This window comes from Anomaloglossus baeobatrachus, chromosome 8 (assembly GCF_048569485.1).
Source record: "Anomaloglossus baeobatrachus isolate aAnoBae1 chromosome 8, aAnoBae1.hap1, whole genome shotgun sequence".
NCBI classification, from domain to species: domain Eukaryota; kingdom Metazoa; phylum Chordata; class Amphibia; order Anura; family Aromobatidae; genus Anomaloglossus; species Anomaloglossus baeobatrachus.
In genome coordinates, this window is record NC_134360.1 from 235,004,105 (window position 1) to 235,024,682 (window position 20,578).

Genomic DNA, 20,578 nt, shown 5'->3' on the forward strand with positions numbered 1-20,578 from the left:
AACAAACTCAGCACTTAGATAATAAATTAATTCTGCCGAGGATCTCACTTCATTACTTTTCCGTGAAACAGAGAGCACCACATGCAGTCAGCGCCGCGACGAGAAACCTCAGGGAATTTCTGAACTAGTTTCACACTTCATTCTCCAGCTAAATAAAGTTGTGCGATAAGTTCCCGCTTAAACGAGGACTGAATTAAAGGCTGTTTGGCTAAGAATACTTCGCTTTTTTTCTTAGCTGGAAATAATGAACTTGAGGCTTGTGCATTCCTGGAAGCTCTCCGCTAAAATGTGACTTGTGTGAAAAATTACTTCAATAATCCTCCAGAGCTGCACTCCCTGTATACATAACTTATCCTCTACTAATCCTGAGTTACAACCTGTATTATACTGTACTATACTCCAGAGCTGCGCTCACTATTCTGCTGATGCAGTCAGTGTGTACATACATTACATTACTGATCCTGTACTGATCCTGAGTTACACCCTATATTATACTCCAGAGCTGCACTCACTATTCTGCTGGTGGAATCACTGTGTACATACATTACATAACTTATCCTGTACTGATCCTGAGTTACAACCTGTATTATACTCCAGAGCTGCACTCACTATTCTGCTGGTGGAATCACTGTGTACATACATTACTGATCCTGTACTGATCCTGAGTTACACCCTATATTATACCCCAGAGCTGCACTCACTATTCTGCTAGTGTAGTGGAGTTACTGTGTACATACATTACTTATTCTGTGTTTACATCCTGTATTATACTCCAGAGCGGCACTCACTATTCTGCTGGTGCAGTCACTGTGCACATACATTACTTATCCTGTACTGACCCTGACTTACATCCTGTATTATACTCCAGAGCTGCACTCACTATTCTGCTGGTACAGTTTCTGTGTACATACATTACATTACTGATCCTTTATTGATTAAGAGAACCCTTCTCCATATTCAAATATAGTTACCAACAATTTTAAAATGCTGGCAATGTCCTGATTTTTTATTTAAAATAGCATCTTGCAATTTTGAAGGGTGAGGCGGGGGAAGGTTATGGTCTGCAAATATATATTATATTTTTAGATATCAATCTGTATTACAAATGCAAAATCTTGCAATATTTCCACAGTGGCCACTGGAACATTTTTTGACTCTAAGGCTATGTTCACACGGGGCATTTTTGGTGCTTTTTTGCATTGGTTTTATGCAAATAAAAGGCTGCTTTTTACAGTCCCAGCAAAGCCTATGAGATCTCTGAAATCTCATGCACACATTTGTCCCCACCCCACCCCCATCTCCTGCAGTTTTGAAAAAAGAATTGTGTCAATTCTTTCAGTGTTTTTGCTCGTTTTTTCCCCATTAAAAACAATGAGAGTGAAAAAAAACGCAGCCTTGCATTTTTTGGAGTGTTTTTGGTGCACTTTTAGTAAAAGAATCTAACTTAACTTAAACATGTACTGTAGTAAAATTACACTAAAACGTGGCAAAAAAAAACACTGCAAAAGAAAAAGATTAAAAAAAAAGAAACGCAGAAAAACAAAACAAAAAAAACAATTTTTTTTTATTTTTTTTTACTGGCAAGAGATCAGGTTTTGCTGCCCCCTACCACTCCAAAAAGCACCAAAAATGCACTGTGTGAACATTGCCTAATTTTCTGCATTAAAGCAATTAAATTAGCACACGCAAAGGTCACTGTGACATCGATTATAGTGATTACTGGATCTCATTGGATACACCCATCATTGTAATCCTGACTCTGATGATAAGGAAACTGCTGAAAACTCTTCTTGAAAAGGACAAAAATTATGAGCCTGAAATAGCGCCAGTGGCCAAGGTGAAATTACTTTTAATTTTAGCCTCATGATTGTGATATGAAAAACTTGTGAAAAAAAAAATAAAAAAAAAATTTTTACAAAAACTTGACAACATAGTAGTCCATTTTCTGATTACAAATTAACTTTATTAAAAAAAAAAAAATAAGACATAAAAAAAAAATAAAAAAAATATTTTTTCTTTTGTCATACAGATTTCACTCACCTCGGCCATCTGCTGAATTTTCCTGGTGAACTCCTCTGCGCCGGAGTCAGGGCTGCCGAGAGGAAATCTAGAGGAGACAAAGTTGTCAAAGGACAAAGAGTTCCTCTTGTTCCCCAAGTGGGCAGAGGAGTCCGCTTCAAATACCAGTAAGCCTTTCTTTGTGAAATCAAATTCTGCCGAGCGGTCGGCTGGCATACGATTCAGCTAGAAAAATACAATTAATTCCAGCCAAATTAATTAAAATCAACATGACGAGTAATAAAGCAGAAAATTCACATTAAGAAGCTGCAATTACCGATATAAATATTCCAAGAGAAATCAGAGAGCAAACGGAGAAACCTTCAGTGTCTTATTTTTATCTTAAAGGGTGAAGTAGACCAAAGTAATAACAAATCTAACTAGTTACCATCCCTGAGAAACCGGGGTACACAAGGTCTGTGTATATGTAGTAATACAAGACAGATGGTCACTTTAGAAAGATATATGTGTATATTGCAAAAGTGAGTACACCCCTCACATTTTGATATTTTATCATATTAAAAGTAAAAATTAGACTGACACCTGAAAACCTGGATATAATTGTATTACTTATTTACATTATTACCACCACTGGGCCCTTGGGAGTTTGATAAAAAAATAAAGAAAATATGTATACAGTATAGAAAATATGTATACAGTATAATATATATATATATATATATATATATATATATATATATATATACACACACACACACATATATATATATATATATATATATATATATGTGTGTGTGTGTGTGTGTGTGTGTGTGTGTGTGTGTGTGTGTGTGTGTGTGTGTGTGTGTGTGTGTGTGTGTGTGTGTGTGTGTGTGTGTGTGTGTGTGTGTGTGTGTGTGTGTGTGTGTGTGTGTGTGTGTGTGTGTGTGTGTGTGTGTGTGTGTGTGTGTGTGTGTGTGTGTGTGTGTGTGTGTGTGTGTGTGTGTGATATCTATCTATCTATCACAGTATGTGAGTAATGGATGCAAAAATATAAAACAGAATCAATACCGCTTATTTAAATATGTCACAAACCAAATTTTTCAGACTATAAAAGATGGGGGTCAAACTGGGGGGTGAGTATTATAGTCTCGATGTACCGGGTTTGCTGGTGGAGGTGGGGGTTGGGGCGTAAAGGGTTGTAAAACGGGTCACAGGTGGCAGGAGCAGAGTAACCGCTGCAAGAAAGTGGCGGCTGGGGTTAACACGTGAGATTGCTATTAAAGAAAATTATTATTCCCTGCTCCCCATGCCCAAAATCCCAAGCGTTTGGAAGGATTATGGGCGTGGGGAGCAGCGAATATTCATTCTCTTTAAAAGCAGCACACGGGCTCCCTCCAGCTGCCGGCTTCCTGCAGCAGCTTGGGTGATCGTGTGTCCGCTATTAAAGAGAATGAATATTTACTCCTCCCCACGCCCATAGTCATGGGTTTGGGGAGCAGTGAATATTCATTTTGGATTAGCCGGCAGCTGATATTGTTGTGTAACTAGGGGTGCATGGCAGTGACGTCATGTGCTGTGCCACTTACACCCCAAAGTCAGTTACTGGCATCAAAAGGGGACGCCGCCATTCACCAGGGGAGTGGACGTGAGGGGAGTATAATCGTTTATTATGTAATTGTGCGGCATATTGGGAGTCACATATACCAGGACGGGGGGGTGTGAGGGGGTTCTGGACAAATATACAAGGATGGGGAGGGGGGGGATGGACACATATACCAGAATGGGGAGGTGGGGACACATATACAAGGATGAAGGACACATCAGAATCGGTTCTAGTATAGGGGACATAACCTCCATAACATTATCAGCAGCAGATTCCCCCCATAACACTGTCATGGCCACATTTTTTATTTACTTTTTTTTCCTGTTTTCTTCCTCTAAAACTCAAATGCATCTTATGGTTCGAAAAATACAGTAAATGCAATATGGCGGTGCCGCAGCAACTAACAGACATTTGTAATTCAGTTCATACAAAATCCCTTTTAAATGTGAATTGGATGCAAAGTAATAAAAATATGTTTTGCATTAAAGTGTCCAAAAAGTATCCAGGTTCTTTCAACTGTGGTTTCATTATTAATATTTTATTATATCTTTTCCTGGGACAGAACTGAAGATCTGACCCTGTGATACAATGTACGGTGTCAGTGTGCAGCTTGTCTAACAGTGTAAATAACTCACACAGCCACTGTATCACAGGGTCAGATATTAAGTGTTGTCCCGTGAAAAGATATAACATATTTACAAAAATGTGAGGGGTGTACTCACTTTTGTGATAAAACCTGTGTGTGTAACAGTATGGCCAAAGCTGGTGTTCTTTTCTGTTAATCCGCAGTTTACACTGCAGCCATATTTAATATTGAGTAACTCCATATTCTCTACTTGCATTGATCCTAGATCACGCTTCATACTCCACTCACATCCAGAGCTGTATTCAAAACTCTGTTTCCAGGCTTGAGAATCTAAGATTTAATATTTGCTACTGGTTCATTTGTAAATTTTTACATGGTTTGTAAGGGTTAGGGGGATAACAGGTTTTTGTTTTTTTTTACCCCTTTTACGTTTTTTTGTATCACTAATAGTGTTGAGCGGACCCGGATCTGAAAAATCCGGATCCGCCCTTTTCGAGGTTCCAATCCGAGTCCGACCAGTAGCCGGATCCGTGTTTTCTTTTCTTTTCCTCTCTCTCACACGGGTATAATATTATGTATTATAAGACTTCAGTATTGACGTATATAGCAAAAAATCACAGTCTCCATAATGCACCAAGGCATCGATGAAGGAGAAGGGAAGGATCCATGGAAAAGCATTAAAGAAACGAGTGCAGTGGAGACCTCGTGGGCCCATATTTCATGCAATTTATGCAAGTTCTCCTCCAATGTTTAAAAAAGAAAAAAAAAAAAGGGGGGGTTCCTAAGATTTACAGTATGTCGAATTGTTAGACTGGGTGGAAAAAAATTAAAGCTTAATATTGAGTCTGCAGCCACTATTTTTCAGCTTAATTCTTGGTGTATACCGTGCTAAGGCTGCTTTAACACATCCGGTTTTTGCTGAGCGGCACAATCCGGCGCTTTGCAGAAAAATCGCAATCGTTTTTTTTTTGCCGCAGGTTATGTTTTTTTTTGCATAGACTTACATTAGTGCCGTATTGTGCCCCATGGCCTTTGGTTCCGTCCGTTTTTTGTCGCATGCGGCAGATTTAGCCGATGCGGCGGCCGGATGGAACGTTGCCTAGCACGTTTTTTTGTCCGGCAAAAAAAAAACGCATCGCGCCGCATCCAGCTGATGCGGCGCGATTTGCAATGCATGCCTATGGACGCCGCATTCGGCATCCTGCGGCAAAAAACGCATCCGGCCGCCACATGCGTTTTTTTTCCACGGCGCATGCTCAGTAGCCTGCCGCAAGCGGCAAAAACCGGACGGGCCGCATGTAAAAAATTTATGCAAAGGATGCGGTTTTGTCGCCGCATCCGTTGCATAGGTTTTAGAGTCGGATTGGCCGCCTCTGCTAAAACCGGAAGTGTGAAAGCAGCCTAAGGCTGGACAACCAAAGGGATCTGGCCAGACAGAATTTTCGGCATACCTGTTCCTTCAGTTGTTTGATTGACTGCTGCACGGTCAGGATCTGGTTAAACAGCGGACTGGCCAGCGTGTCGCGCAGGATGCACAACTTGTCATGGTGCGAGAGTTCGCCCTTATCCTTCAGTTTCTTCTGCAGGCGGTCGGTGATCTGCAGCACCTTCTGCTTGTCCACGGAGACCGTGCCTAATAAAAAGAACCATCAGCACCGAATCCCCCAATATACAAAGTAACATTGTATCAGAGGTAGAAAACAAACATTCTATTTACCGGTGTCAAGAAATTCTGGCATCTTCACAGCCGCAGACGATCCACTCAAGAAATCTGGAAACACAGAGACCAGATGAAACGCGGTTTAGGCTTTTTACTGCAGACAGGCGTTTTAAACTTTTTTTTTTTTTTTTTTTATAATTTTAAATGGAATTTTCTGGTGATATGAAAAAGTTGTACAACTTCATCAAGTTTTTGCCACCTAATCTGAGAGCAGCATAATGTAGGGGCAGAGATCCTGATTCCAGCGATGTGTTACTTACTGGGCTCGTTAGTGTAGAATTGATAAAATCACTGTTTAAATCAGCAGTAGATTATCATTACAGGGCTACTTGGCGTGCTGCCAGGTAGTCCAGAATATTCATGAGCTCTGTATAACTGCTATATCTGCAGCAGAGAAAATATGTTTGTATCAAGATAACAGCAAAGAGCTCAGTAAGTGACACATCGCTGGAATCAGGGTCTCTATCTCTACAGATGGAAGAGCAAAAACCTGGTGACAGATTACCTTTAAGGGATATGAACACCATTGTCTGGCATGGTCTATTGCTGGCTGCAGATTGAATTAATGAAGCATTCGCTAAGGTTTTATGCCTTAAACATGTGTAAATAGACGTCTAGTGTAATTACAGTAATATATTCACTGGTCGCCATCTTGTCCAGTTTCCAGTGCCGGACCGCTCCTCTTCTCGGTCATGTGACTTGCCAGAACACACTGAGGTCTATATTTTAGCTAGAAGTCACTTTACCAGATTAAGGCTATGTGCGCACATTGCGTAAATACATGCAGTTACGCTGCGCTTTGTAGCGCAGCGTAACTGCATGCGTCCTGCGTCCCCTGCACAGTCTATGGAGATTGTGCAGGGGCCGTGCGCACATGGCGTTTTAGAGCGCAGTGCTTCGGCTGCTGCCCGAAGCGCGTGTTCTAAGAAGTGACGTCACTTCTTCCGTGCGCTTTGCCGGCAGCTCCTGCTCTGTCTATGGCAGGAGCTGCAGGCAGAGCGCATGGAATCAGCTTTCACTACGGACATTTCTGCAGCGATTTAAAGCGCACATGTGCTCTTCAGATCGCTGCAGAAATTTCTGCAGTGACTGTACGCAACGTGCGCACATAGCCTTAGCCTTGTTCTGACACTCCCAGTCACTTATATTCCAATTTGCTGGTTCACATTGGGTGCCAAGTCACGTCATCTAGAAGAGGAGCAGAGCGGCGCTGGAAACAGTGGAAAACGGCAATCGGTTTATGGGACTACTTCTTTACCTAAGGGTATGTGCACACTATGTATTTTTCAACTGGGTTGTGATGACTGTCACTAGGTGGCGCTAGACACTATATGCATGCAGTAAATGAAGCGGTAGCCAGACAGGCTGAGGTCATAAACCAGGAAGGCACGGCAGTACACAGGGGGTAGACAGACACTGGGTCAAAATACAAGCTGAAGGTCAGTGTTCCAGGAGAGTACATAAAAGATACAGGGAGCAGGCGAGGACGTGGTCAGGAGAAAGTCCGAGGTCAGAAGCCGGGAAGTCACAACAGAAACAGGGGAGGACAGGCAGAGACGGGTAACAACCGTCCTGAGTTGAGAGACCAAGATCTGAACACTGAGCACCATAGGAGCCAACAGCAGAACTGTAACCAGGAAGAACGACTGGCTGCGTCCTGAGCCAACACGCTCCCTATTGAAGCAGTGCAATCACCGGGAATGAGAAGCATCTGCGAGAGCATCACCCAGGACCAGTGTGAAACCCAGTGCTGTGAAACAACCAGCAGAGCATTCACCCTGCAAAACACTCTGCACCATAGCCAACATATACCGGCTCTGCAGGAAGGCACGGCAGTATACAAGGGGTAGACAGACACTAGGTCAAAATACAAGCTGAAGGTCAGTGTTCCAGGAGAGTACATATAAGATACAGGGAGCAGGCGAGGACGTGGTCAGGAGAAAGTCCGAGGTCAGAAGCCGGGAAGTCACAACAGAAACAGGGGAAAAGAGGCAGAGAAGGGTAAACAGTTTGGAGTCGAGAGACCAAGATCTGAACACTGAGTACCACGGGAGTCAACAGCACAACTGTAACCAGGAAGAACGACTGGCGGCGTCCTGAGCTAACACTCCCTATTGAAGCAGAGCAATCACTGGAATGAAAAGCATCTGCGAGAGCATCACCCAGGACCAGTGTGAAACCCAGTGCTGTGAAACAACCAGCAGAGCATTCACCCTGCAAAACGCTCTGCACCATAGCCAACATATACCGGCTCTGCAGGAGAGCATAGCAGAACAATACATTATGACATGGGTACACTCCATGATGCTCCTGAAATAGCACCAAAGGAACGTTATGTGCACAGACCCCAAAAAGGTTTTTACTCGTAAAAAAGGATCTTGAAAACCACAAGGAATTCAAACACTAATATTATAACTAATGATGTTGTTAGGATCCTCTCATTAGTCCTGTGTGAACACATCGGTATTTTTTATACATATTTTTTTAGGCATAGGTTGCCTATACTAATATACGTACAATATAACAAACATATGTAGACATTTTTTCGGCTGGCGGTCTGGATAAAATAAAGCACAAAGTCTATTGAATTCATCACAAAAGCAGTAAAAATTGTAACATATTCCGGCAAAGACTTGTATCGAAATGTAGTCTTAACTGGGAGCAGAGCTGATCCGGGCGTCTGTGGGGAGCAGATGGAGGAAAAGAGGATTACAGGATTGTTCAGACTCGGCTGTTAACATAATGACTATCGTAGCCCTAAGCAGATGAGGTTAAAGCACCTCTAAGTGAAGCTCCGGAATGGATCTGCATATTAGGGAATTGCCTTCTAAGCAATTTACTAATAAGTGGATAGCAGAAACAATGTAACTTATCTAAGGTTCTAAGACAAGAGATTGCACCAGAAAGGTTGGGGCAGTTTGAGGTGCAGGGTAATTGCATAAATAGCAACTTCCTAATGAAATATCAGGGTTTTTACTACCAAAAAGGCCATGGTGACATGGAGGCCTGTTGCAGTGCTGCCTCCGATATGACACAGCAAGGCCGGAGTCACACTAGTTGTGAGCAAATCGCATCGCATCACCCCGGCACGGCCTGCCGCTCTCTGGACAGACGCGTTGTAGCTGCATAGAAATACATATGAATGACCCGTTTCTGTTAGGAGAGCATGCGGCCGTGCCGGTTGGTGCGATGCGAGTCACTTGCAAGTATGAATCCAGTCTAAGGGTAGAGTCACACTAGCATACGACTCGCACGGTTCCAATGCATGAAAATCTCAGATTGCACTCAACCCCATGTAGATCTGAAAATTTTAGCTCAGCTCTAATCAGACTAAGGAAAAAAATTCCAGCATGCTGCGACTGTCTGCGAATATCCTATCACTCGCACCCATACAAGTCTATGGGTGCAAGAGACATCGGACTGCACTTGGATGACATGCAAGTGCAGTGTGATATACACACAGGCTGACAATGGAGGAGATGGAGAGATCACTCCCTCCCTCTCCTCTGCAGCTGTGATCTGATTGCAGGATCGGGTCACAGTTTAATGACATTTGGACCATGCTCGCAGCAGAGCCTGAGTCGGGGGTCATTAGCATATCACATCTGATAAAACATTGGACTGCACTCACACCAGTCTTAATCAATCAGCGAGTGTCCATCTGCGATTCTTTTCTCATGACATATCAGCGTGAAAAAAGAATTGCAGCATGCTGTGTTTGGCAGCGAGTCTGAGCTTATACGCACCCATACAAGTCTATGGGTGCGTGTGAAGCATCGCACTGCACTCGGATGTCATCCCTCCCTCTCCTCCGCAGCTGTGATCCTATTACAGGATCGGATCACAGTATATTGACACTTTGCTTATGGTTGCAGCAGAACCAGAGCAGAGATTAGCATATTGCATCTGATTCTCTCGCATACGAAGCAAAGTGCAAGTGGAACCGAGGCCTAGCAATTACTCAAAGAAAAATTCTGAACTTCAGAGTGATTCATTGCAACAGACTTTGAAGGTGATTTATAGTGATGATGTGTTTAGCTCCCAGAGGATTGGCTAACATAGATACAACTGTAAGGATATGTGCACACGCTGCAGATTAGGTGCAGTAATTTTCTGCACCAAAACAAAAACACACAAAAAAAATCATGCGTTTTTGTTGCTTTTTTAGTGAAATCATTGGCCGCAAGAGCTAAAAAATGCATGAAAGAAACGCACCAACAATTAACATGGTGCTTTTTCTTTTGCGCCCAAAACTGCAGGCAAAAAATAAGCAACATGCACACAGCATTTCTGATTTCTCATAGACTTTCCTGGGAGCAGGAGACACATGCAGATCAGGGCAACAATCTGCACGATAAACCACCAAATCTGCATAAAAAAATGCTGTGAGAAGTACAAGGTGTGAACAGGTTTTCAGCTTTTACGTCAAATCTTCGCTTGCTTCCAGAAAATAGAAACATTCTCGTCTTCATCCAGGTTTGCTACAATTACATTCGATCTAGACAATCTACATGAGCAGCAAAGATCACTCCTCTGTCCTGATGAGTTGTTACAATGCATCAGTGCAGCTAAAATGTATCCAGAGTCCAAGCTGTTTCGCTCACAGAGGATTGTCTCGACTACTACAACAAAACCTTCAGCTGTAAGGCTGTGTGCCGCACGTTGCGTTTTTTCATGCGGCACACAGCTTGAGCTGCAGCGTTTTAATGCAAAATTGCATGCGTTTGGATTTCCAGGCAAAGTCTATGGGAATTAGGCTGCTTTCACACATCCGGTTTTAGCAGTGCGGCACAATCCGGCTCTAAAACCTATGCAACGGATGCGGCGAAAAAAAAAACCGCATCCTTTGCATAAGTTTTTACATGCGGCCCATGCAGTTTTTGCCGGTTGCGGCATGCTACAAAGCATGCGCAATGCAAAAATACGCATGCAGCGGCCGGATGCGTTTTTTGCCGCATCCGGCATCCATAGGCATGCATTGGAAAAAGCGCCGCATCGGCCGGATGCGGTGCGGTTTTTTTTTCGCCGGACAAAAAAACGTGCCAGGCAACGTTCCATCCGGGCTAAATATGCCGCATCCGGCAAAAACCGGACCGAACGCAAGGCCATGCGGCACAATGCGGCAATAATGAAAGTCTATGCAGAAAAAAAACGCAAGCGGCGGCAAAAAAAAAACGGTTGCGTTTTCTCTGCAAAGAGCCGGATTGTACCGCACAGGAAAAAAATCGGATGTGTGAAAGCAGCCTTAGGGCTTTCTTGTGCGCACGATGCTTTTAAAAATGCTGCGTTTTTGGTGACAAAAATTTGTCAAAATCTCTGCGTTTGAAGAAGCAACATGTCAATTGTTTTTACCGTTTTGGCATCATTGAAGTCAATGAGAATCCTGAAAACGCATCCTTAAAGAAATTTCTAGCGTTTTACATGCTTTTTTGACAAAACCAAAACATGCGTTTTTGGCATTATAGTGAGGTCAAGAGGTTTCCATTTGCCCTCACATCCAACCCGACTTTAAAAAATGAGTCAAACAATACTTTTACTTTACTTTGAACATAATTATTAAATCTCATTAATCATTTTCAGTAAATTATCATTATAGTGTATGATTTAAAGGTTATTTATTTATTTTTTTTCCCCATTTTTTTTCCTACTGTTTGAATGGTCAAACTTTATTTAGTTGTGTATTTGTATTGAAACCGCATCTCAATTTAAGCACTGAAAATACATGTAAAACGCAGCAAAAACGCTATAAAAACGCTTGCGTATTTCCAGCGTTATTATGTTCAAAACTAAATTTGACAATGACAGATTCTGCCAGAGGATGCGTTCATTTCTGCAAGTTACAGAACGCAATGTGCGCACAAGTATCACGTTATGTGCACGCAGCGTCTTCAAGACGCCGGCGGAACCACCGAGGTTTCCAAGGCAAAAATGCTGCAGAAAATGCTGGCGGTCACTTTGCTGAAGCGTCTTTTCAATCACTATTCAGGTGGCTCCACCGCAGCGTCCTTAATTTCATGTATATAGAGTGGGTGGCTTCTATATAAAGCCACCCAAACAATGAACACGATACTTCTTTTAACTACTTCGAGGTTTCCAGTCCCTCAAGCAGTTAAAGGGACATTACACAGAACATGTGCATAGTGATAGCTTTTTTCGTTGCTGTTAATTTTGTGTGTCAATTTTCCGGTTCTTTTTCAGGTAAATTGTGTCTGAAAAAGATGTGATGTGCACATACCTATAGAATGATTGGACTTTTCATTTCAGATGCTGGAGGAGATGAAGATCAAGAATGCTCCTATTCATAACAGTCACAATTTTTAAAACATTAAAGGGAACCCGTCAGGTGTAATATGCACCCAGTACCACGAGCAGTTCTGGGTGTATATTGCTAATCCCTGCCTAATGATCCCTGTATACATTAGCATAGATAAAGGGATCTATAGAAAAAGTATTTCTTAAGCTCCTTTATGATATGCTAATGAGCGCAGGGACTAGTCGTGAGGGGGGTTACTCCCCCCTCCTATGTTATTAGCCCACAGGGGTGTGCTAACATGCTATACAATGCAGCATCACCAGCAGTGCAGCGCGTACTTGTGTTCACTGTGGCATTTCCGGTCATGCGCGGTATGAAGCCTGGTGTATGTGTCTTGGCTTCAGAGAGATCTACTGTGCATGCCTGGAAGTGTCGGGACATTCAGCTCAGCATTCACCCCGGACACAGGTACGCGCGCCACCGCTGGTGATGCTGCACTGAGTAGCATGTTAGCACGCCTCTGTGAGCGTAATAACATAAGAGGGCGGATTAGTCATGGGAACCAACACCCCTGTGACTAGTCCCTGCGCTCATTAGCATATGATAAAGGATATTTAGAAATACTTTTTCTATAGATTTCTTTATCTTTGCTAGTGCATACAGGGACAGTTAAGGCCGCTTTACATGCTGCGATATCGGTACCGATATCGCTAGCGTGGGTACCCGCCCCCATCGGTTGTGCGTCACGGGCAAATCGCTACCCGTGGTGCACAACATCGCTCAGTCCCGTCACACTACTTACCTGCCTACCGACGTCGCTGTGACCGGCGAACCACCTCCTTTCTAAGGGGGCGGTCCGTGTGGCGTCACAGCGACGTCACTATGCGGCCGCCCAATAGAAGCGGAGGGGCGGAGATGAGCGGGACGTAACATCCCGCCCACCTCCTTCCTTCCTCATTGCCGGCGGCCGCAGGTAAGGTGACGTTCCTCGTTCCTGTGGTGTCACACGTAGCGATGTGTGCTGCCGCAGGAATGAGGAACTACATCGTACACGCAGCAGCAGCGATAATTGAGGATAAAGGGGGGGGGATGTCACCGATGAGCGATTTTGAATGTTTTTGTGACGATGCAAAATCGCTCATAGGTGTCACACGCAACGACATCGCTAAAGCGGCCGGATGTGCGTCACCAATTCCGTGACCCCAACAAGATCGCTTGAGTGATGTCGCAGCATGTAAAGCGGCCTTTAGGCAGGGATTAGCAATATGCACCCAGAACTGCTCGTGGATCTGGGTGCATATTGCACCTGACAGGTTCAATAACATCTTCAGTAAGTGCTGCAACTTGCCAGATCCCTTTGGTGTGGTGTGTGATGTACCACACGCTAGAATTCAGCTTTGCAATTTTCCTACAAGAGTCTAAGGCGAGTCTTGCAATGACCCGGTCCTATTTTTTTTTTTTTTTTTTACTATGGACCGAAAAACTAACTGGAAGGTAGTTACTAACTGCCAGCCTGTTCTACCCTGCACTGGCTTAAATCAGCCATGGTTGGCTCCTGTAGGCGATTCTGCTCTTCCTCTTGCAGGCTGGCTGCTGGCGTCATGCTGATTGACAGACAGCTTCCTGCAGTTAGGGGTACTTCTCACATAGCGAGATCGCTGCTGAGTCACAGGTTTTGTGATGCACCAGTGACCTCATTAGCGATCTCGCCGTGTGTGACACTAAGCAGCGACCTGGCCCCTGCTGTGAAATCGCTGATCGTTACACACTGTTGTGGTTCATTTTTTGCTCATTGGTCTCTCGCTGTGCAGCACACATCGGCGTGTTTGACGGCGGGAGACCAACGAGCACCGACTGTGTAAGCAGCGTACGCTGGTAACCAGGGTAAATATCGGGTAACTAAGCAAAGCGCTTTGCTTGGTTACCCGATATTTACCCTGGTTACCAGCGTACACGCTTACAGGCTGCCAGCGCTGGCTCCCTGCACACGTAGCCAGGTTACACATCGGGTTACTAAGCAAAGCGCTTTGCTTAGTCACCCGATACTTACCCTGGTTACCAGCGTACATGGCTTAGCGCTGGCTCCCTGCACACGTAACCAGGGTACAGATCAGGGTATTAAGCAAAGTGCTTTGCTTAGTAACCCGATGTGTACCCTGGCTAAGTGTCCAGGGAGCCAGCGCTAAGCGGTGTACGCTGGTAACCAGGGTAAATATCGGTTAACCAAGCAAAGCGCTTTGCTTAGTTACCGGATATTTACCCTGGTTACCAGCATACACCGCTTAGTGCTGGCTCCCTGCATACGTAACCAGGGTAAATATCTGGTAACTAAGCAAAGAGCTTTGCTTAGTAACCCAATGTGTACCTTGGCTACCAAGCGCAGAGTCGCTGGTGGCTGGTGAGATCTGCCTGATTGACAGCTCACCAGCGACCCTGTAGCAATGCACCAGCGATCCTGACAGGTCAAATCGTGGTCGGAATCACTAGTACGTCGTTTAGTGAGACGGTTCCCTAAGGCAGTGGGGATCCTGCTGTCAATCAGCATGTCAACAGAGCAGAGCAGAAGAGAAGTTGCCATTACTTTTTTTTTTTATTTTTCTTCCTCACTTGCAAAAGCAAGGATGTCTGAATGAGGTCTAAGCATTGTTAACCCCTTATGTTTTCTATCACTTCAATGTCACCGACCTGGTGGCCCCAAAAGTAATGCTGTCTTTTCCACCTTACCTGCACACTACCGCTCATCAGTGGCCTCCATGGATTTGTACTGAGCATAGAAATGTCACCGCCAGTGAGTGACTGGAGGCAACAACCCCATTAACCATTACAATGCTGAATACAGAAGTAAATAAAGTTCCCCCCAACATCCTTATCCTCTTCCAGAATTTTTCAAAAGTAGGAAAACTCCTTGCCATGTTCCCAAGTGCAAACTTGCCACTTTTTTTCTGCAGGAGCATTGACATCAAAATACCAGCACCTACAATTCCCTCTATTTAGGCTGGTTTCAGACGTCCATGTTTAGGTACGTGTGACATCCGTTTTTCACACGTACCCATGTTATCCTATAGTGTTTTCACACGGATGTCACACGTACCCATGTTATCCTATAGTGTACTCACATGGTCTCTCATGACCCCGCACGCAGACATGTCCGTTTTTTCTCCGGCAGCACGGGTGTCACATGGATCGCACACTGTTGTGATCCGTGTGACATCAGTGTGACACGTACCGGAGAAAACACGGGTATTTAAATAAAAAGATTTTCTATATTTACCTGTATCCAGCGCTGCTGTCTCCGGCTCCTGACCGCCACTCATTATTTTCATTGATTATTCACTGCAGTGAACAGCTAGGAGCAGGGGCATCGCGGTGACAGCGCTGGAGACAGCACCGCCGAGCGAGGACAGCATCGCTGAGGACATCGCTAGTGACAGGTGAGTATCCTGCCAGCAGTGTGTGTGCAGGGACATCCAGGAGGTGATCGGATTTCCCAATTAACTCTGATGACCTCCTGATGACACCCCTGCGACAAGTGCGCTACGGCAAATGTCACGATGGTGACTTCCAGGGGTTCATGAGAGTTCATTGGGAACTCCGATGACCCCCCTGGATGTCACTGCACAAACTGCTGTATACTCAGCTGTCACTGGCGATGTCCCCGGCGGTGCTGTCCTTGGCGGTGCTGTACCCAGCCTGTCCCCGCGATGCTCCGGCTTCCAAATCCTCGGGCAGTGAATCAATGAAAATAATAAGTGGAGGTCAGGAGCGGGAGGCAGCAGAGCTGGATACAGGTAAATATAGAAAATCTTTTCATTGCAGAGACACGTGTTTTACCCGGTACGTGTCACACATATGCAAACACGGATGTCACACACATGACAGACATATGACGCACGTGTGACCATAACCATGCGTGTGACTGGTACACGCGGCGATATATCGTGTGATCGCACCCGCCCCTACCGTTTGTGCATTACGGGCAATTAGTTGCCCGTGTCGCACAAATCGTAAACCCCCTGTCACACATACTTACCTCCCGAACGACCTCGCTGTGGGCGGCGAACATCCTCTCCCTGAAGGGGGAGGGACGTTCGGCGTCACAGCGACCTCACACCGGCCAATAGAAGCGGAGGGGCAGAGATGCACGGGACGTAACATCCCGCCCACCTCCTTCCTTCCGCATTGCCGGAGGACGCAGGTAAGCTGTGTTCGTCGTTCCCGGGGTGTCACACGGAGCGATGTGTGCTGCCTCGGGAACGATGAACAACCGGCACAGAGAAGGAGGAACGATGAACAACCGGCACAGAGAAGGAGGAACGATGAACAACCGGCGCGCAGAAGGACGTTCGATTTTTTGAAAATGAGCGACGTGTCAACGAGCAACGATAAGGTGAGTATTTTTGCTCGTTGACAGTCGCTCGTAGCTGTCACACGCTGCGATATGTCTAACGATGCCGGATGTGCGTCACCAATGACGTGACCCTGACGACATATCGTAGTGTGTTAAGCGGCCTTAAGACGTTTTGGAGAAAGTAAACCACTGCCATCAATATGAACTTGCTCGATCAGGACTTCCAGCACCGCCTTGCAGTGGAAAATCTTTGGACATTATGGCCCGAAACTTCTCCCGCCCCATGGTCATTATTCCCCAACTTTAGTTATTCGGGAAAACTCGGATGTAGCCTCTCCCCAGATATCTCCTTCATTCTCAAGTGATAATGTGAAACCACTGACTGCCATCTTGTGGCATAGACCCCCCCCCCCACCCATCGTACCCATCCTGCCCTGTTCACCCCAATTCCTTCTTCTTGCATCCGTTTGTTTCAGATGAGTATTGTTCTGTAAACAATGTTGAAAACTTCTTAAAAACTTTCACTGTTAAAAAAAAAATAAATAAATGCACCAGCAATCTGCCCTGATTAGCTCCTTTTTGCAGTATTTATTTTTTTGCATGTCTCATTTCCAATTAGAAACACAAAAACGTACAGTTTAACAGCATCTTTAAAGGGAACCGGTCACCAGTTTTTTTTCAGTATTGAACCAAAAGTCTCCCCTTCTGCAGCTCCTGGGCTGCGGTCTATGAAGGTGCACCTTGTTCCCCGACTCCTCTTGCAGACCCCAGAAATAAAATTTGACCGCCACGTATGCAAATGACCTGTTCTGGTCGGATGAATGTGCTTTTTTCCAGCTCCTGTCCCCCTCCTGCCACTGTTTGCCGTCCTCCTTCGATGACTGACGCCTCCGTCATCATCCAAATACTGGGCTGAATCTCGCGCCTGCACAGTCATTCCCGGCTCACGCAGGCGCACTTCGCTCTGCCTCATTGCGGGCAGAGCCAAAATCATAGGTGCGCTTGCGCGAGCCTGCTCACAAGCTCGCGTCTGAGCAGAGAGCTAACGGGCTCGCACAAGCGCATTTATGCTTTCAGCTCTGCCTGCAATGGGGAAGAGCAAAGGGCGCCTGTGTGAGCCGGGAATGACTGCGCAGGCGCAAGATTCAGCCCTGCTACGTGGATGATGACAGAGGCATCAGACGCGTCAATCATCAAAGGAGGATGGTGAACAGCGGCAGGAGGGGGGACAGGAGCCAAAAAAGAGCAGGTCATTTTCATCCGTGGCGGTCAGATTTTATCTCAACTGGTGAGGTGGATTTGCAAAACCCTAGGGAAAGTTTGTTCATCTGGCATTCATTGGAAAATACTGGTATGAATCATCAATGTATTACATTTTCCGATACTTGTGGGTGTCAAAAATTTGTTATACTCATGTGTAATCAATCGCCAATAAGAAAACAATTAAAACAAATGTGATCTTTGCATTTTCTGTAAAAATTAGATTTCTAAACCCTGGGGTATAGGAAGCCCCACCTCACCAGTTGTGTGACAAAAATCCCACCTCACCAGTTGTGTGACAAAAATCCCACCTCACCAGTTGATTGTTAAAGGGAACCTGTCACCACTTTTTCGGCCTATAAGCTGCGGCCACCACCACCAGGCTCTTATATACAGCATTCTAACATGCTGTATATAAGATCCCAGGCCGGGGGTATAACAAAAAAAAAACACTTTAGAATACCTACCTAACGGTCGCGCTGTGGGCCTAACGGGTGTCTCCGTTCTTCGGTACCGACTCTTTCGGCCATCTTCGTCTTCTTTCTGAAGCCCGTGTGCATGACGTGTCTACGTCATACACACTCGCCTGTCCTGCGCAGGCGCACTACAATACTTTGATCTGCCCTGCTCAGGACCTGAACGCCGGCGAGTGTGGATGATGTTGGACCCATCATGCACCGCGGCTAGAGAAGGAGCACAAAGATGGACAAAAGATGCGGCGCCAGCACCGGACAACGCCCATTAGGCCCACAGCGCGACCGTTAGGTGAGTATTATAAAGTGTTTTATATGTTATACCCCCGGCCTGGGCTCTTATATACAGAATGCTGTATATAAGAGCCCGGTGGTGGTGGCCGCAGCTTAGAAACCGAAAAAGTAGTGACAGGTTCCCTTTAAATTATTTCTTGGGTCTACAAGGGGAGTCAGGTAACAAGGTGCACCTTCATAGAACGCAGCCCAGGAGCTGCAGAAGGGGAGACTTTTGGTTCAATACTGAAAAAAAATTGTGACAAGTTCCCTTTAAAAGCACGGTGAACATGAGCGGTTTTGGAAATAAATCCACTTTGTTTGACCAAATAAATGTAGCAGATTTTCTGCAAGGAAAAAAAAAGCCCTGCAGAGTTTATGTTAGGGCGCTTTCACACTTACGTTGAACGGCATCCGTTGCATTGCGTTGTGTGATGGATGCAATGGATGCGTTGCATATAGTGGCACAACGGATGCAACGAATTGTACAAAATAATGCAATCCGTTATAGTTTTTTTTTCTTGACTTTACACATCTGGGCATGCGCAGTTGTGTAAAGATGGATGCGTTAACGGAATCCATCAAATCACGGATTCTAACGGAATCCGCCACCATAGGCATCTATTATAAAAACAATGGACGCTGACGGAATCCTGCAGGTTGCGTTTTTTTGCCGGGCCGCCAAGCGCAGACAAACGTTACATGCAGCGTTCCATCCGCCAGGCGGATGCAACGCAAGGCCATCCGTTGCTATCTGTAGCTAATAGAAGTCTAACGATTCCCTGCAAAGGTTACCGTAATCCTTCAAGGCGCCGGATAGCAACGGATGTCGATCAACGCAAGTGTGAAAGCAGCCTTAGATGGAAACATATCCTCAGTTTGCTACAAAGTATCCTGCGAGGATCCAAGTGTAACAAAACCCTCTGCTATGGAAAAATAAATTTCTTTATAATTTCTCAGCCGCTGGATGTAAATAAATCTGTTTCCATTCACTGAGGGCAAAACTTTGCGGAATCATTACAGAAATGACATTAGAATGTTGCGGAATTCTTCTTGATACAATGATTCCACTTTATTTACATAACATTGGAACATTGTTACGGCTTCATCACATGATCTTACTATAGTCCTGTCCCGGCTTCCTGGATTTGGTGGTTTCTAGAAGGTTTTAGATGTGGATTAGAGGAAACATTTCAGATCTACAGAATTATTTCTGCAAGTTGCCGGCGCAGAAGGCTTGAGGCTGTGTGTGTATATGGCTGTGTGTGTATATGGCTGTGTATATGGGAATCTCAGGCTGCCAGTCACTTCCTGTATCCCTGTAGTTTGCAGGTTCCCAGGAGAGCAGGGTGTGGTGGGGTCACCTGATACAGGGGGTGGGGGGTCACACCTGGACAGGACAGGCATAGGAGGGGGGAGGGCAGCTGAGTGCCAGGGTCTCCAGCTTGGCACATACCTCACTCTCTGCAATCTCCAATCACTCCCAGCTTGTGGCAGCTGCTGCACTTTGGGTTCTGGGCTCTTTTTTTTTTTCTTCAAGCTTTATTTAAAAGTAACAAATGCACAAAGTGACGATGAAAAGGTAAAAGCAGCAGCAGGTAGAGGCTGACAAACAGGAAATGCAGTGAAATAGTTGGTTCTTCTCCTCCTATTCCCTGGGAGATACAAAACCTGTGTCAGCTGCAGACAAGTATTTAAAGGGGAAGTTCATTGGAAAATATTGCTGGAACACATAGGTTACAAAATGAACATTTAAGCTATTTTAATTCCAAAATATGGAAGTTAAAGGGGAAGAGTCTCCCACCCAATATGATACACAGCCTGATTGAGTATTGTGCATAGATCCTGTGTAAGGCTAGGTTCACATTTCCGTCAATTTGTATCAGTCACAATCCGCGGCCCTGGTAAACAACGGAATCCGTTTGGCAGATTCCGTTGTTCCCATAAGCTTGTATGAGTGGCGGATTGCGATTGATGACCTTGCGTTGCATCCGCTGCGCGGCGGTCAGTCGTTTTTGGACTGACCGCCGGGCGGAAACAACGCAGAATGTAACGTTTTTT

At 45.1% G+C, this 20,578-nt stretch overlaps 1 protein-coding gene across 2 annotated transcripts in view; it reads right to left on the reverse strand.

The window, feature by feature from the left end:
• The window catches only part of PATJ (PATJ crumbs cell polarity complex component), a 272,880-nt gene extending 252,837 nt beyond the window's left edge, over window positions 1–20,043 (reverse strand). For both annotated transcript variants that reach the window (XM_075320380.1, XM_075320379.1), the window contains exons 1-4: window positions 19,974–20,043; window positions 5,908–5,961; window positions 5,642–5,823; window positions 2,041–2,244 (exon numbers count right to left, since the gene is read on the reverse strand). In XM_075320380.1, coding sequence (XP_075176495.1) covers window positions 2,041–2,244; window positions 5,642–5,823; window positions 5,908–5,929 — 408 coding nt within the window. In that variant the 5' untranslated portion in view covers window positions 5,930–5,961; window positions 19,974–20,043. The remainder of the gene's footprint in view (window positions 1–2,040; window positions 2,245–5,641; window positions 5,824–5,907; window positions 5,962–19,973) is intronic.
• Between the last annotated feature and the right edge of the window lie 535 nt (window positions 20,044–20,578).